The sequence below is a fragment of the Carcharodon carcharias genome, chromosome 10 (assembly GCF_017639515.1).
Source record: "Carcharodon carcharias isolate sCarCar2 chromosome 10, sCarCar2.pri, whole genome shotgun sequence".
NCBI classification, from domain to species: domain Eukaryota; kingdom Metazoa; phylum Chordata; class Chondrichthyes; order Lamniformes; family Lamnidae; genus Carcharodon; species Carcharodon carcharias.
The window spans coordinates 158,219,462-158,233,635 of NC_054476.1; the positions used below are offsets into that span (position 1 = coordinate 158,219,462).

At 45.0% G+C, this 14,174-nt stretch overlaps 1 protein-coding gene across 4 annotated transcripts in view; it reads right to left on the reverse strand.

The window, feature by feature from the left end:
• tada2a (transcriptional adaptor 2A) overlaps positions 1-7,126 on the reverse strand; it is a 41,114-nt gene extending 33,988 nt beyond the window's left edge. For 2 of the 4 annotated variants that reach the window (XM_041198417.1, XM_041198419.1), the window contains exons 1-4: positions 6,896-7,126; positions 3,431-3,537; positions 1,434-1,493; positions 704-795 (exon numbers count right to left, since the gene is read on the reverse strand). In XM_041198417.1, the coding sequence (XP_041054351.1) occupies positions 704-795; positions 1,434-1,493; positions 3,431-3,537; positions 6,896-6,920 (284 nt within the window). In that variant the 5' untranslated portion in view covers positions 6,921-7,126. The remainder of the gene's footprint in view (positions 1-703; positions 796-1,433; positions 1,494-3,430; positions 3,538-6,895) is intronic. The other 2 variants (XR_005944297.1, XM_041198418.1) reach the window with 2 other exon arrangements.
• Between the last annotated feature and the right edge of the window lie 7,048 nt (positions 7,127-14,174).

A 14,174-nucleotide genomic window follows, 5' to 3' on the forward strand; every position in this document is an offset into this window, starting at 1 on the left:
TGGCAGAAATTTTAAATGGAGAAGGATATTCAGGAACGGTACCTATCAAATGGCTTATAGACAATAAGACACTTTGGGGAAAATATTCACTCTACAAACTGCGCTATGAAGTGAGATTGCGAATTGACATCGCAAGCTTAAAACAGACGTTGGAGAATAAGGAGATTGCCAAGATCAAATGGATTGATAGCAATTACCAATTGTCCAACTGCTTCATGAAAAGAGGAGTGAACTCCAAAATGCTATTGGAGATCCTCTAAGAGGGACAAAAAGAGGAATATTTTTGTGTGGGCATTTCTTTAAAAAATGTACAGAAGGAGGAAATAATGTGCAATTATTGAATGGAAAAATGTATTGATGATTGTGTTATGGAAAAGAAAATCCATTTTTTTGAATATATAATACATAAAGAGAAGACAAGTTCTCTGTAGAATTTTGTGGACCAAAATAAAGCTCTGTTGGAAGAAGACAGTCTTAGTCTTTATTTCAAGTAGGTATTGGTATTGGGACTTTATCAAGGAAATGGCAGCAGAGAACAGCAAAGATAGCTGAATGCTTCTAACTCAGTAACAAAAAAGGCCATGTGCTCTGTATAAGGACTACTGTGAAGTGAACACAAATTTTAGCAGAGAATATATCTTTAAAGCTTGCTGGAAAGAGAAAATAAATATTTGCATTACAAGCAAAAAATTGGTTATATTACCAATTTCCAAAACCACAGTCCATCACAGCCTCAAGCAACGCCATTTCCTCCTGAGCTGTCCAGTTTGGATCCAAAATGGGAAAATCAGATGTCTGCATACAGGTTATGGAAAGAAAAAGAAAATTCTATTTACAACCATCACCATTTGTCTAATTAATTCCAATGCTTTTAAGTAGAGGAACTGAATTTCTTTTTAAACTTGTGAAACTCTAGCATGTCACAGTTGACCGAACTGGGAGAACTGAAGGGGCAGGTAATATAATCATTTTCATTCTCTGAATGAAAATTTCTACCACAAATTGTACATTGTTCAATAAACTTGGCATAACATATTTTGAGTGTATGGGGAAAATATAGAAACATTCTGAAGCGTATAGATTACTTGGTATTCACTTCCTATTATAACTTAAAACCCAAGATTGGTGTATCCTTATTATTTCTTATCTTCTCTTCTACTCGTCAACTCAGCTGCTGCAGCTGCATGATGTATTTGTTACCTGTTCGTTAGGTACGACAGCTAAATGATATCTCTCTAACCCTTAATCCATATCCAATATTATGCTTGGCTTTAATATTAGATAAATTATAAACCATATTCATAATTGTATAAGTAGAATTATTTATCTACAAGAAATATTAAGGAGTGATCAGAACTTAACTTACAAAAGAAATTCTGTACTTAGGTATTGGGAGCTGAATAAAGAAGAATTTTAAAAATCTCTGTACTCACCATTATTTCATAACTATGGTCACTTTGATGCTTCTTGTACTCAAACCCTCTAGTAAAGCACTACAAGCAGAACAACAAAATTTTAAAATACTCTTCTTCCCCTTAAGTTTCCTAAAATATTGTTCTCTAGTGATTTTTATCAACCAGTTATACCAAAGTTTATTTTATGAATATTTCTTTAAAAAAAGACCCTTTTTTTCTTATCTCCAAACAGCTAATCTTCCAAATTAATGCCTAATTCCCCATCCTTTACAATATTTTTCAATACAAAGCAGTTGTGAATTCTAACACGTAATGCTGTGTCACCATGTCACTTAACTTGACCAGTCATATAAATACTGTGGCCACAAGGGCTGGTCAGAGGCTGGGAATTCTACAGTAAGTTACTAACCTCCTGACTCCCCAAAGCCTCTCCATCATCTACAAGACATAAGTCAGAAGTATGAAGAGAAACTCTCCACTTGCCTGGATGAGTGCAGCTCACTACCCAGGACAAAGCAGCCCACTAGATCAGCACTTTAAGCATTCACTCTCTCCACCACATGAAGGTAGTGATAACAGTGTGGAAGGTTTACAAGATGTGCTGCAGCAACTCGCCAAGGCTTCTTCAATGGCACTTTCTAAACCACAAACTCTACAACAAAGGCCAACAGACACACCGGAACACCATCACCTCCAAGTTCCCCTTAAAGACACACCTCATCTTGACCTGGTACTACATCACTACTCCTTCACTGTTGGTAGGTCAAAATCCTGCAACTCCCTCCCTAACAGCACTGTGGTTGTTTACTGTATCCACACCAGATGGATTGCAGCGGTTCAAGGCAGTTGCTTACCATCTTGAAATTAGGGTAATTAGGGACGGGCAACAAATGCTGGCCTTGACAGCAAAGCTCACATCCCATGAAAGGAAAAAAAAACACAATCTTGAGATTGCCAGCAAGTACTTCAGTAAAATTCAAACATAAAATCTGACATTAAAAGGAGGCAAAGCTTAGTTTTCAAGTTTAGACATCAAACTACAGCAGAATCACAAAACAGAAACAAGCTCAGAAATGACTATTTATAAGCTTTAGCAACAATGATTTTTCTGATTTTTAATTTTTTTCCTTTTTTACTATGTGACAATCACTTTTGGATTATGTTCAACTTGAAGGAAGCGCTCCTTAAGTCTTGACGTTTCGAGTCCTCATGACCCTTCGACAGAACAGTTCTGTCGAAGGGTCATGAGGACTCGAAACGTCAACTCTTTTCTTCTCCGCCGATGCTGCCAGACCTGCTGAGTTTTTCCAGGTAATTCTGTTTTTGTTTTGGATTTCCAGCATCCGCAGTTTTTTTGTTTTTAGCTCCTTAAGTCTTTTCTACCATCATTTATTATTGCAAAATTACTACTTTTACTCAGTGTGGAGCTACAGGGGAGGTGGTGAGGATTTGGGATATCAAACTTGAGATTTGGCTGACTTGGCTTGAAGGCGGCTGAGTTAGGGATTGGAAAATGCTGACTTTCTTAGTCTGAACACTCAGCTGAGAATCAGGCCGAACCTGTTGAAAAGGGGAACAGAAGAGGAAAGAGGCCTTCCAAAGGCACGCTGGCCTACTTCAAAAGGATTGGGTGATCAAGATCAAACCACCACTCTCTCTCTCTCTCTCCCTCCCCCACCCCACCACTTTTATTACTGCACCACAAAAATATACATGAACAGAGTTAATTGCCAATATGAGAAAAATGGGGAATGGGACAAAAAGACAAGTTGCACGAACACAGCCCAGACACTTTTCATATTGTGGGATGTCTTTTTTTCCTAGTATCATTCAATTAATTTTTCTATATTTCTCAACATCATAACTACTTATGATTTTGCACAACAATGTTCATGCATAAGTCTATTGCTAATACTTATCATCAAACATTGCAACTGAAGGATGTGAAATGTAAGCAAGAAAGGGAAACACGTTTCCTGCAGTCTACATACAAACTCAAGTTTGTAGCAGTGTACCTGTAAACATATAAGTAGTGGAGGAGGTCCACAGTCTGCACACTTTATGTAGGGTTCCATCAGGTAAGAAGAGCATCCACGACATGGTGGTTGATCAAAGGGGTCACCTAGAATAAAATCGGATCAAGATGATTCAGCAATTGTCATTTCTGAATACTGTAACATCAATATGACTCGTCACAAGAGTCATATTGATTTGAAATGTTAACTCTGTTCTCTCCACAGATGCTGCCAGGCCTGAGTTTTTCTAACGCTTTCTGTTTGTCTTTCAGATCTCCAGCATCCGCAGTATTTTTGCTTTTAGAAAAAAAAACCCAGCAGCCCGACTGTAAGCTTGGCTTTCTACATTTGGTTTTGTGTCTGGAAAGAGCACTCTGAGCTGTATAATACGAGGCTGGAGTCCGGTGGTTACAAGCCTGTCAGTGATAATAGCAGCAGTTTGAATGAGACGATTTCATAGGCCTTACGTTACAACATAAAGATCCAAACTATTTTTTTTAAACTATAAAACATTAGTATTAATATGACAATCAGATTAACATTAATATGTACACACTATTAACACACAAATTCTTGTTACCTACATTCTTAAGTTTCTGATCTGGAAATGAGACATTACAGGAAAAATACACAGTTTATGGACAGAAAATGCTAAAAATACTCAGCTGGTCAGACCATCAGAGAGAGAGAAACAAAATTAACTTTTCAGTTTGATTATCTGTCATCAGAAATGGAAAAAGATACAGATGCAATAGGTTGGCAAGTATAGAGGCAGGGAAATGGGGGCAGGAAGGGAAAAGAACAGGATGGTCTGTTAAAGGGCGGAAGGCAGAAATTATTAAGTGACAAAACGTCATCTGTTTTGTCATTTAATTGATCCTTTATTCCATCCTATAAGAATTACCTCCTTTTATTTCACCCTTCATTCCCTGCCCCTGTACTTTCTTAAAACCTGTTACTTCTGATACTTTTTCCAGTTCTGACGAAACATCATCAGCATGAAACGCTGTTTTTCTTTCCACAAACATTGCCTGACCTGTTGAGTATTTCCAGCACTAGTTTTTTATTTCAGATGTCTAGCATCTGCAGTATTTTGCCTTTGTACACAGCACAACTTCCCTGTTCTAATTTGATTACTTGAGACTATGTGGTATAATGGAAAATTGGGTGCTGTTTAAAAACTTGGGAGGAAAACTACAGGACAATAAAAAGGTTCTTTGAACACTTGCAAGCATTAGCTTTCAGAATGTTCACTTTCAAAAAAATTTTCATATAGCTGGCGATGAAGAAAATTTGAAGGCAAAAAGTTATAGGCCACTTATCTGTTTAAAACATATGGTTTTGTGCCTGGATAATAAAAGGTACATTTAAAAATATGGCAGGGAAGAAGAAATACAAAAGGACATGGTACCATTTTGCAGTGAGGGGTTTTTAATTACTTTTCACTTTTTATACTATCTTTTCACTGCCTCAGTAACCCCTCCTAGTGTAATAAATGTTTTCCCAGCTGTAAAGACTGAATGGTGCTCTGACTACATGATGGGACACTACAAATCACCATCATCCTTTAACATCCAAATTTCCTTTTGGTGGGATGAGGAGGGTGTTAAGGAATGGCCTGCCTTCCTTCAATTATCTCATGGAGGCAAAGTACTACAGCTGCTGGAAATAAAAAAAGCAAACATTTTGGAAACCATAAATATTCCCCCCAACCACCACCACCCCGCCCCCCCCCAACCCCCCACCCGCTGAACGGCCCACTGGATTTGCAGTTTTTTTTCTGCTTTTGTATTTCATTAAATTTATTTCATAATAACATTTGCGAAAATGGGATAAAGTTTATTACAGAGAGAAGGAAAGAAAAAGGGTGGGTAGTAGTAGAGCAGGCGGAGTCTTGCAGGCATAAATATCTGCATAGCCTTTTTTCCATGTAAATTCTAAGTAATTCCATGTAAAAACAAAGTAAATTTACAGGGAGAAAAATCTGATCAGTTTGCAAAGCTAAACATAAAATGACAGTGCTTAAATTCTCTAACCCCACACTTCATCCTGTGGCATCTGAAGGATGCTGCTCTGTAGTAACTTGTACCCCTTGCAGCATTGTGAATCTGATTAGAATGTGTTCCTTAACTACTTACATTCTCCCATCCCTTTTTAGGGGGTGCGGAGGGAGGAGAGGGGTGGTGGTGGGAAGAGAGAGGGGGGGGGGGTGGGTGATTGGGGGAACGGAGGGAGGAGAGGGGCAGGTGGTGGTTGGGGGGGGCGAGCGGAGGGAGGAGAGGGGTGCGTGATGGGGGAGCGTGGAGGGAGGAGAGGGGTGGGTGGATGGTGGGGGGGTGTGCTGAGGGAGGGGTGGGTGGGTGGTTGGGGGGAGCGTGGAGGGAGGAGAGGGGTGGGTGGGTGATGGGGGGGAGCGCAGAGGGAGGAGAGGGAGGGGTGGGTGGTGGGGGAGCGCAGAGGGAGGAGAGGGAGGGGTGGGTGGTGGGGGAGCGCAGAGGGAGGGAGGGGTGGGTGGTGGGGGAGCGCAGAGGGAGGAGAGGGAGGGGTGGGTGGTGGGGGAGCGCAGAGGGAGGAGTGGGTGGTGGGGGAGCGCAGAGGGAGGAGAGGGAGGGGTGGGTGGTGGGGGAGCGCAGAGGGAGGAGAGGGAGGGGTGGGTGGTGGGGGAGCGCAGAGGGAGGAGAGGGAGAGGTGGGTGGTGGGGGAGCGCAGAGGGAGGAGTGGGTGGTGGGGGAGCGCAGAGGGAGGAGAGGGAGGGGTGGGTGGTGGGGGAGCGCAGAGGGAGGAGAGGGAGGGGTGGGTGGTGGGGGAGCGCAGAGGGAGGAGAGAGAGGGGTGGGTGGTGGGGGAGCGCAGAGGGAGGAGAGGGAGGGGTGGGTGGTGGGGGAGCGCAGAGGGAGGAGAGGGAGGGGTGGGTGGTGGGGGAGCGCAGAGGGAGGGGTGGGTGGTGGGGGAGCGCAGAGGGAGGAGAGGGAGGGGTGGGTGGTGGGGGAGCGCAGAGGGAGGAGAGGGAGGGGTGGGTGGTGGGGGAGCGCAGAGGGAGGGGTGGGTGGTGGGGGAGCGCAGAGGGAGGAGAGGGAGGGGTGGGTGGTGGGGGAGCGCAGAGGGAGGAGAGGGAGGGGTGGGTGGTGGGGGAGCGCAGAGGGAGGGGTGGGTGGTGGGGGAGCGCAGAGGGAGGAGAGGGAGGGGTGGGTGGTGGGGGAGCGCAGAGGGAGGAGAGGGAGGGGTGGGGTGTGCGGAGGGAGGGAGCGCGGAGGGTGGAGGGAGGTGGGAAGGAGAAAACTTTTATTAGGAAACAGAATCGACCCTCAGCCAAGCTAAATGTGGGCCCGATTCAATTCCCGGCTCATTGTAAACGCAGCAGCGATAGGCCCAAGGAGGGCTCCGATACTCCAGTTACCACCACCACCCCCCCCCCCGGGACGACGAGGCGCCGGGCCAGGCCGTGGGAGGGGGGGCGGCTACTCACTGCCAAAAGGCGCCAGCCGGTCCATGCTTCACAAAGCGGCGCCAACAGTAGAGAGAGAGGGGGGGGGGGGGGAAGCAGAAAATTAAACCAGACGGTAGTGACGATCCGGCCCCGAAATCACCGACACTGCTTCTCTCCCCCTTTTCTTGATTTATTTGCGGCGCCGGACGCTGCTCCTCCTCATTGCCCGGCTCGCCGCCGCTGCCCGGTTACCGCCATTTTATTCCCCTCCCCCCGCCTCCCAACTACACGCACGCACGCACGCACGCTTCATGGCCCGCCCGCAAGATGGCGTCCAACGTCACTCAAGATGATCGGCGGCCGCTTCAGCCAATCAAATGTCAGGACTCCACACGTAACCCCGCCCTCCCGCTTTAATGGCCCCCCCCCCCCCCCACACACACACACACACTCAACTCCGACAATTGAAACCCATGCGAATGTTTGAAATTAAGTCCCAGTGCTAATTCTGTCAGTTTTAAAGATGTACATATAATCGAAAGTTAAAGATTAATTCATGTTTACTGGTGATTTGAGCTCCTTTCACTGCAAGCAGTACTGATTTATACTTAAATGCGTGTGAACTGCAAAGTAAATGGCAACTGGCACTATCAGTGGATTCTGGATAGATTTTACATTTTTATGGCATCTTTTATGGCCTCAGGATTTCCTGAAGTACTTCTCTCAGCCAATTAAGTACTCTTCAAGCGCCAGTTCGAACAGCAAGGACCCACAATTGAAAGTGAAATAAATGACTTGATGGATCTGTTTTTCATGTTGGTGGAGGTATAAATGATGGGCAAGAATAACTTTCCACCTACAGAAAGCCAGTTGGTGCGGATACGGACCCAATCTTTAAACACTTTTATATTTATTTACAGAGTTACACATCACAAGTATACACCTCCAAACCCAACAAACATAACTTTAAACATAACATTCCTTCACCTCCGTTGCAGCTGTTCCGAGGATGCTACCTTCAAAAACTGTTCCTCTGACACGTCCTTCTTCTTCCTTAACCGAGGTTTTCCACCCATGGTCGTTGACAGGGCCCTCAACCGTGTCCGGCCCATCTCCCGTGCATCCGCCCTCACGCCTTCTCCCTCCCAGAAACATGATAGGGTCCCCCTTGTCCTCACTTATCACCCCACCAGCCTCCGCATTCAAAGGATCACCCTCCGCCATTTCCGCCAATTCCAGCATGATGCCACCACCAAACACATCTTCCCTTCACCCCCCCTGTCAGCATTCCGTAGGGATCGTTCCCTCCGGGACACCCTGGTCCACTCCTCCATCACCCCCTACTCAACCCCCACCTATGGCACCACCCCATGCCCACGCAAAAGATGTAACACCTGCCCCTTCACTTACTCTCTCCTCACCGTCCAAGGGCCCAAACACTCCTTTCAAGTGAAGCAGCATTTCACTTGCATTTCCCCCAACTTAGTCTACTGCATTCGTTGCTCCCAATGCGGTCTCCTCTACGTTGGAGACACCAAACGTAAACTGGGCGACCGCTTTGCAGAACACCTGCGGTCTGTCCGCAAGAATGACCCAAACCTCCCTGTCGCTTGCCATTTTAACACTCCACCCTGCTCTCTTGCCCTCATGTCTGTCCTTGGCTTGCTGCATTGTTCCAGTGAAGCCCAACGCAAACTGGAGGAACAGCACCTCATCTTCCGACTAGGCACTTTACAGCCTTCCGGACTGAATATTGAATTCAACAACTTTAGATCTTGAACTCCCTCCTACATCCCCACCCCCTTTTTGTTTCTTCCCCCTTCCTTTTGTTTTTTTCAATAATTTATATTGATTTTTCTTTTCCCACCTATTTCCATTATTCTTAAATCTTTTATGCCCTGCTAATCTTTCCACCCCACCCCCACTAGAGCTGTACCTTGAGTGCCCTACCATCCATTCTTAATTAGCACATTCGTTTTGATAATATCACACCTTCAACACCTCTGTATTCTTTTGTCTGTGACATCCTTTGATTATCTGCTCCTATCACTGCTTGCTTGTCCCTACAACCACACCACCCTCCACCCCCACTTCTACCCCCCCCCCCCCCCCCCCCCCCCCCCCCCCCCCCCCCCCCCCCCCCCCCCCCCCCCCCCCCCCCCCACACCTTAAACCAGCTTATATTTCACCCCTCTCTTTGTAAAGAAAAATCAGTTGTGGAAGGGTCATGAGGACTCGAAACGTCAACTCTTTTCTTTTTCGCCGATGCTGCCAGACCTGCTGAGTTTTTCCAGGTAATTCTGTTTTTGTTTTATGATTAATAAAATCAGATGAACAGAATTTCCACAAAAAATAATTTGATGTTTGTGCAGTACTGTTAAATTATTAAATAGTTGATTTTTTTTAAAGCTTAATTTATTTTAAAAATATTCTTTCAGAATATTTTACCTTCTACCTTCACTCCAATCTTTAATTTGCTCTATGTAAAAATTTTTCTTTAAAGTTATAGTGCTTTTTATTTGTGGAGGGGGGGGGGGGTGTCTGTGAAAGTTCTTTAATCTGATTGGCTATTTGAACAGCCTGATGACCTCACTGTTGTGAATTCCCAGTAAAGAACTGCCATCAGCTGTGGTACCATTGGATGATGGTGGAGCTGGAATTCCCACCAGAGACCATACAAGATGACTCAGTGAGACTTACATCACGCTCAATAGCAAGCTTCACCCCTGTCCTCAAACTCGGAGTCAATACTTCCAACAGGACAGCACTGAAGTGTCAGCCTAGATTGTGCTCAACTCTCTCAATTTGGAGTAAGAGGCAGGGGCGCTAGCAATGAGCCAGGATACACATACGGTACTGGAATAATGCATAATGCGATTTCTTCTTAAATATTTATATTATGTGCTAAACATACTTTTGTTTGGTCATTTGGTGTATGGAAATTACAATATCACAATATAAGTACAGCCATGGCGAGGAATTTGGTGGGTGGAGAGAGGGCAAAGAGGCAAACACGTCCCTTTCCAATTTTGCACAGAAAATGCCACCTAGTACCCCATTCCAAATGCCTGAATTACCCTGAATGTTAATCCCCTTCTGATTGTAACTCTATGCCAAACAAACAAAAAAAATCTGCAGATAATATCATTGAGGGGAAACGTGGGAGATGAATTAGAGGAAGCCAAAGATAGAACCTGAGGTCATTCCTGAGATCTGCTTGTTTTCATTCTTTAGTAAGTCATGCTAAAAATGAGCCACCTAGAGTGAAATCTCTAAGCCCCTCAACAAGCGTATGGAATATCAACACCTATATTAATTACAATGATGATTAAAAACATCAAACATGCATGAGCCAAAATGAAACAGAAACGTTGGAAATATACAAAAGGTCAGGCTCTTTGCTGTTTATTGTCTTTACCTGGGACTTGGCTGCCATCTGCTGGCTATCACATTTGGTGAGTGATTCACCATGATTCCTTTTGAACTTGAGACAATTTTCCAACTTTGTATTCCAGTGTTCAACTTTGTCCAGGAGTACACCATCAGAAATTTGGCTGCACACTGCATATGGTTTTCAGATCTTCAATCTAAATGATCCATAAATTGTGAGCAGCATATGTCAGATTTCTTGACAACATGTTTCCAGTGAGGGTCTCAGAGGACGATAAAGTCAGAAATTACCCCAATAATTTCAAGCCTGCAATACCCAGAGCCATCCCTAGGGTACTATGTATTGGGGTGACTGCCCTGGGCTCCGTACTTTGACATCACGGCTTCGACATCACGGTGTCAGATGTAATACAGCCTGTGGTACATACCAGCTGGTTCGCTGTCTCTTGCACTCTTAAAACGCTCAAAACGAGTGTTTACTGGTGGATATAAGCGAATAAACGAAGCAGGTATCCCCTCTCCAAAACACATTAAAGGGTAGAAGAAAAAACAGATTAAAGCCACATGGACTAGGATAAATCCCTGCTAAGGCAGTGGGCCGGGCGACCGGAAGGGCGGTGCATGCTCAGAACTGTCCGTCAAATTTGGAGATGGCAGTGCTGACCTTGACGGCAGCGGCGGAGCAGCTTTTATTCCAACTCTCATTCACTGCAGAGCGGCAAGGTGAACTATTCCGAACTAGTTAATGTCTTTAAGGCCAGTATATAGCAAGCGAATAGCGTCCGCCCTGCGGGGTAAGTCACTCACTTGCTGTGTTTATTTTCAGTCCCGGGCAATTGAAACCCTCTGCTCCTTATTTTATTTTTCTTCCAGTATGCACTTGCAACTAACATTTGCCTAATGTTGGAAGGTGGACAGACAGTCATTTTTAAAAAAAAATTGAACTATTTATTGCATCATGCTTGTAATGTAAAAAATGTTGAACACAGTAAATGTCCTCACTCCGACATTTAGACTGGAATTTTCCAGCCCCCCCCCACCGCGGTGAGTTCCCCCATGGCTGGCCCGGTGAGCCATTGAAATCTCCATTCACGTTGGTGGGACCGGAAGATCTCGCCGGTGAGGGGCTGGAAAATTCCAGCCTTAAAAGTTTTCTCCAGTTGGGGTGTGTTAGGATCCTATAGAGATCATGGATTTCTCCTTAAAAGGAGAGCAAAAAATGATGTTCAGTCTTGGAAGCAAGGTGTTGTTTTACGTGCAACAGTTATTACAGTCAATAATGCAGTACGTGCTTGTAACCAAGTGCTCAGTAGCTTGGACGCTGCTGGTGCTCCTTTTTACACACACGCTCAGGGGCCCAGCCATCAGAGGAAACTTGTCTAAAAATGTTATGGGGGGCCTACAGCATGATTTGCCTCAGGCCCCACATCCCCCCCTAGGAACAGCCCTGGCAGTGCCACATTTTTTTTTATCATACTATTGTAAATTAACATTAAATTTTAAATAGTATCGTAGTTTTGAGCTGTTTGAGGGTTTGTGTGTTATGCTTTGGTCATTTTATTTTTTTCCTCTCTATTTTTAGATGCCGGCTTGTTCTGATTTAATCTAACAAATCTATACAAAGCAGTCGCCAAGTTGACTGAAGCAGACCTGTGCAACACTCCCGAAAATGGTAGCTGTGACAAACACCTGGATATCTCTGTACAGAACTATAAACTGGAGAGGACTGTGACAGACAATGTAAGCTTTGTTGTCAGTCTAATCCATAACTCAGCAGCAACATGCCATTGACCTGCTGAAGTTAGTAGTGACTCAGGAAATATTCCTTTATATGCCTTGGACCATCCAGCCATGAAGAATGAGGATTGTGGGCAAACCATTGGACTGATTTTCAGAAGCCACCACATGAGAGAATAGTGCATTTGAAGTCCATAAGAGTGAAATCTGGGGCACTGCACTAACCACTAGACAGCTGTGGAGGGCTAGTAGGATCTAAATTTTCTTGCTTTGCATCTGAGACATTTGCCGGAATTTTCCAGCCTTGTTGGCGTTGGGCGTCATGGCGGGCAGTGGGAGCAACATGGTGAGAAGACTAAAAATCGGTTTCACAACAGTGTGAAACCAGTTTGTGATCATCCACTCCAACTGTCAATGACAGGCCGCATTTCCCGCCGGATGTCGGGAACCTAATTTCAATATTTTAGCATCTAATTTTAAGCCCCGCTTATCAGTATCATCCCCACACTGGATCATCTGGGCACGTCGGCGTGCTTTCACAAGCGAACGTAAGCGATGTGCACCTGGCGAGCTGCACATTGTTCGGGACTTTTGAGGTTTGTTTGCCTATCTTGCTTCAGGCAGCACTCTCCGTCATCAGCACCAGGCTTCGCAGGCGGCACATCACTTTTAGGGGGGCTCACGTGCAGGTCTCTACTTACCAGACCAGACATCAAGTGGGGCTGGTGTTTCAACGGTTGCAGGGCTAGGGCTTGCTTGGGGAAAGGGAAGAAGTGGCCTCAGGCAAGGGAAGAGGCTGCAGAGCTAGGGCAGTACTGGGGAGGGAGAGTATCCCAGTGTGTGTGGGGGTATGTTGATCTGTGCAAGTGTCCCCAAGATGGTGAGGGCTGAGGAGGCAGTCTCCAGAGGAGATGAGGCCAGATGGAGATGTGAGGGTGTGTGAGAGAGAGTGAGTGGTGATGTCCCTTGAGCTGGCAGTGAGTGAGATGCCAGTGAATGTCTAAGGGGCTTGTGAGTTTAGAGTAATGAGATGATTGCCTTACCCTAGTGGCATGGATGAGGTCATTCATCCTCTTTCTGCACTGCAAGGCAAACCTCTGACCACCGCTGCCACCACCTCCCAAGCTGGAGTGGTGACGCTGATGGGCCTCCTGCAGCCAGAGCATGTATACTTTCGAATTACAAGATGATATCGTGGTGGCCCAACATGGCATCTGAAAGGAGTTTCAGGGATGTGTCAGAAAATCAGGGGGCTGCAGTCTTCTTGCCTTTTGGGGCCATATTTTCTGTGCAGCAGTCCTGGGCTGCAAGCATTGAGAGCTGTGTGCAGTTGCAGTTCAAATATAGCGACTGGTGTGAGGAAGCGGTGAGGGGATGGTGTGGTGGGCAAATTTGAGCAAGCCCGCCAGCGAAAATGGTGCGTTTCCCGTGTCTCCATTAGTAATGAGGTGAGAAGGCGACTAAATATCGCGAAAAGCCGCCACTGTGGCTGGTAGATAAAACGTCATTTTACACGCCTGCTACCGCACCTGGTGCAATTCTAGGATGATTCCACCCATCATGGCTGAAACTCATCCTACTAGACAGCAATGCCAACAACGAACATCTTGGAAAGACCAATCAAAAGAATTTTAATAACTCATCCAAAACACAGCTCAATCAACCTAGCAGCACTCTCTCCATTTTGCACTTGAATGTCAGCCTAGACTATTGTGCTAAAGTCTGAACCCACAACCTCTGACATAGAGAGAAGATCAGTGCTACTGACTGAGCCATTGCTGCACCTAAGCAGCCTGTTGGATGAGCTATTGAATGGTGGCTTACAGAATTCTATCCAACCAGAAATGAATGATTTGTGAAAAGGAGAGAAAATTGGTAGAAAAGAGGAAAGAAAATTCTATAGCTACTGTAACTTTTGAGTTTTTTGTTGTTGAAACATATTCAACACAACCATATACAAATCAGTATAAACAATGCAGGTGTTTAATTCTCCTGCGGGCTAACATAGTGTTTCGATATGAAAACAAAATCAAGGCTTTCACATTTCTGACTGCTGCGGCTGAGCCAGTAGGGTAAACAAATGACAATACCCAGGAGAAGTAGCCTTTTAAATAGATATACAAGAAAATGAGGGGAGATCACATGAGCAATCTTTCCAATGTCAAAATATTTTAAAGGAGTATCACCTTTG